The 4,120-nt window shown below is 35.8% G+C and overlaps 1 protein-coding gene across 1 annotated transcript; it reads left to right on the forward strand.

Moving 5' to 3' along the window:
* The first annotated feature begins 289 nt into the window (after positions 1-289).
* LOC111503534 (uncharacterized) lies at positions 290-3,189 on the forward strand. The gene has a single exon (XM_023157871.2). It carries the CDS (start codon positions 1,894-1,896, stop codon positions 3,142-3,144), a length of 1,251 nt encoding a protein of 416 aa, XP_023013639.2. The 5' UTR covers positions 290-1,893; the 3' UTR covers positions 3,145-3,189.
* The last annotated feature ends 931 nt before the right edge of the window (positions 3,190-4,120 follow it).

Genomic DNA, 4,120 nt, shown 5'->3' on the forward strand with positions numbered 1-4,120 from the left:
GTCAAATTTTTCCTCGTGGCGCCATATGTTAGCGATAGTTTGAAACTACCTATAATGGTAGTCTTCAACAAAAGTGGTTTTAATTCAGCTACGAGATGCCATTATGTGTACAATGTATACGATACTCTTTCTTTTATATAATAAACACCTCCTACTTACTTTTAAATTATCAATTTGAGCCAGTTTTGTTTGGATACGGTTGACGACGTAAAAAATTTACTTTTAACACATTTTTAGAAAAAAAGCCAAAAACATTTGATCGCAAATGACAGCCTATGATAATGAATAATATTTTGAGCAGTCTAAATATTTCAATCAACTGTTTACATTATATATTACCTCTCATCTCTTGAACTGTTCTGATTCATTCAAACTGTTGTCTGTAGAGTATGACTTGTACAATAGTCAAAAACTTGGATGTCTTGAGGAATACGTGGAGTAAATGAAGACAAATGGGAAAAAGGTTACCAGTTAGTTGGAAAAAAAAAGAATTCCTCAGCAATCAGAGATATATTACCTATTTCCAGAGTATTCAGCAACAACATGGAATAAGCCTATAGTGGACCAAAAGCAAAATCTTACATTCAGTACGGAGAAATTGGGGGTAGTAGCAGAGCAAATCGAAGTGAAAATGGCACCTGATACAGATTGCTTCACGCTAGAAGTAATCAAAGCATTTTTGGTTTGGACTACCACCACTAATGAGAACTATGCCGGTCGAAACAAAGCTGCCGGGTGATGCTCATTTGTGGCATGGAACCGTTCTATTTTATTCTTATTCTATTCTTATGTTTCTCAGTGAATGTGAACTTTTATTGTCTGAAGAAGGGTTGACAGATTGAAATCTAAGAAGATATATAATGAAATATTGAGATACTAGGACCGAAATACTCGGATCAGTACGTTTAAAAAAATAAAAATAATCAAAAGTATCGAAAGAAATGGACAATGTCTTCAAACAAATAAAGAAATGTGAAAGATCAAAACCAATTCTTGGAAATACAGCTACAGCTCATTTCTGAGATGATCGATCTTACTGGTTAACAAATACGCTAATTCATTTTGAAGAAATGTAAAACAATTCGCAGTCCAATCAGACCCTGAGAGAAAATCAGTTTGTTTAGGTACAGTATTCAATTCAATTGTGTAATGGAATCTCGTATGCCAAAGCGCCGAATTTGCATACCTATGCATAAGACTTATGGTGAATATGACTATATGTGATGGAAGATTTGCCTTGATCTGGTCGGCTTTCGATATCTTGAACTGAACCTAACATCGCCAAAGTAAAGGAAACTGTAAATGAAAATCGTCGTTTAAGTTTGAGAAAGATAGCCGCTGAAATTTCTTCATCTCTCGAATCAGTTCGTACCTCAACAAATCTTATCGCCACCGTATTTGCGTAATATTGATCCTGTGAATTTTTTTTCAATAATCAAAATTATCACTTCAGTCAATAGATGACATAACAGATAATTCGCACCGAGTACTGGAGTCGATTAAAAAAATGCGATTAAAAATGTTTTGATGATTGAGTGTATCATTCTGGAAGGAGTATATTTTAGAGGCGATACAATAAACTTGGATTAATAAATAATACATATTTTGCGTTTTATTGACCGATTCCCGGACTTTTTTGACATAGAAACAAACCTTTCAGATACATGAGGCAAAATTTGCAAACATCCTGAAGTAATTGTAATTTATTCTATTCCTTCCCTAAATTGTGCTGAACCATTCTTTGTCTACAAGTTTTGTAGAAACACCGTGTATTATTCGTACTATCGTAACTGTTATCGCATCGAAATTGCAGTGAGGCGTAACAATATTTTTACCATTATTCCCGACGAGTACCGCGAATCGATTGCTCATGCAATCAGTTCTAAAGCTGCAATGTCCAATTCGAAAGTACTAACAGATATCAAGCGCCTGTTACTCAAATCCTTGGGCTACGATTTCGATATCGTCGATCAGAGGATTTCAACCCTTACCGCACCAGGAGAACACTATGGATCGGTGATGCTGGCTCTGGATTTGATAGTAATGAAGACAAACGAGAAGAAAGAAACAGAATCTTTAAGTTTAGTGGCGAAGCTTTTACCTAAAAGCGAGCTACTGAGAATAGCGTTTGATGTAGAAGTAACATTCAAAAAAGAAGTCCTAGCTTACACTGAAGCTATGCCGGCAATCGTGGATTTCCAAAAGGAGTTCGGAGTGCCACAGGAACGATGCTTCGACACACTCTTTCCTAAATGCTACGGAGCTAGGGTGAGCCTGGACGAGAACAGCAACAGAGTTGACGAAGGTGCAGTACTTATTTTCGAAAATCTCAAAACGAAGGGTTTTTACACTGAAGACAGGCTAAAGGGGTTCGATTTTGATGCCGCCAAGATTGTTCTGGAAGATTTAGCCAATTTTCACGCTTCTACCATCGCTTTGAAAATTATCAGACCGAAAGTTTTCGATGAAAAAATCAGACCCTGCCTTGTGAAGAACGGGGGAATGGAAAGATGGTCTGAAAAAGTTCAGCGAGCTTTCAATGATTCCATAATGGAGGGTGCAAGGGAGGCACTACTTCCAGAATCATACCAAGAAAAACTGCAGTACGTTTGTAACTATGCTGCGTCACACCCTCCGGTTGATCGACCGCCTCCAAATGAACCCTGGAGTGCTCTATGCCATATGGACTTTTGGACAAGCAATACCATGCTGTTGAGGAATGACAAAGGCGCTCCTATAAAAAGTAAAATTGTAGATCTGCAGCTTATTACATATGAAAGTTGCGTTCGGGACTTGGTATTTTTTCTTTACACCAGCGTGAAGAACGAGGTTTTGGAAAAACACTTCGACGACTTCTTGAAAATATACCACGAGAGGTTTTTGATGATCCTGAAAGATTTTGATTTCGATTTGGCACCTTTCTCTTGGGAATTCTTTCAAAAAGAACTCGACGAAGTGGCGAAAACTGAAATCTTCCACATCCTGATGATGTTGAAGCCCATCTGCACCGAGAAAGATAAAGTGCAGAATAGCGCAGAGAATTTTCAGGATTCCGATTGGACCAGAAAGGATTTGCTGGGGCCCAATCATAGGCGAAAGTTGAGAGATACGGTTTTGGCCCTCGTTCAAAGAGGATGGTTGTGAAAAAATGTGTTGAATATATTCGTAAAATACATTTATAAAGCACCACTCAGTATGACCTTCGAAATACCAGAATCTATGAGTAATTGCAAAAATTTGTTCACATCTTTTTGGAATACGTACTTATTAACAGTAATAGTTATCAATAATGTGTACTACAATGATTGTTTTTGTTGATATGTTTGTTGACAAGTATATTTTTTTTAAATTATCTTATACGACCTTGAAGATGTGTGAAAATGTTTTATATATCTAATAAAAAATATTTTTTGGGTAATCTCTCATAACTCGCTTGTGATTGAATAAATGAAAAACACGTTCAAAAAAGATTCAAAAACTTTGAAAATGGGTACAAAATCTCTCATTTTTTTTCGTGCAAGTAATTTTACACTATTTCAGAGATCAATAAGTCATTAATTTTTATAAACGTTATTTCTAACAAATCTTGAAAGATGTGAAAACTACCAAACAGAATTGCAGAAACCAAATCTCAACTAAATTTTTGAAAATGCATTAATCAAAAGCGATGTTTGTATTTATTTTTTATTATATTGACTCTTACCGGAATAATTTTATCTTCAATGATTTGTAAATGAATCTCTAGTGAATGCAATATCTTTATCTTCCTTATAAAGTTGTTTACGACAAGTTATCATAAACCTCAAAGTCTCTGAGTTGGTCGTCAAGAATACGGGAACTCGAGCAAGAGACCTGTTGATTCGATATATCGAGATGGTGATAACGTCCAAAAATCACAAATATTTTGCATTCATCAGATGAAATATTATTTATACGCTGACTGTTCAAAAACTAAAATGAATTTTCATTTATCTCCTTATTTGTCCCCTTTAAAGTAGTCTTCCTCAGTTCTGACACCATCTGACCTGAAAGATCACTCACCACAGAAACTAATCGGATTCGTTAAGAAGCTGGGTTTATTTGGTCGGGTTTGTATAGGTTGAGATAAAACTGCCAGTAG

The sequence above is a fragment of the Leptinotarsa decemlineata genome, unplaced genomic scaffold (assembly GCF_025532065.1).
Source record: "Leptinotarsa decemlineata unplaced genomic scaffold, Ldec_3_MD MMD2_tig00002974_RagTag_RagTag, whole genome shotgun sequence".
Lineage (NCBI taxonomy): Eukaryota > Metazoa > Arthropoda > Insecta > Coleoptera > Chrysomelidae > Leptinotarsa > Leptinotarsa decemlineata.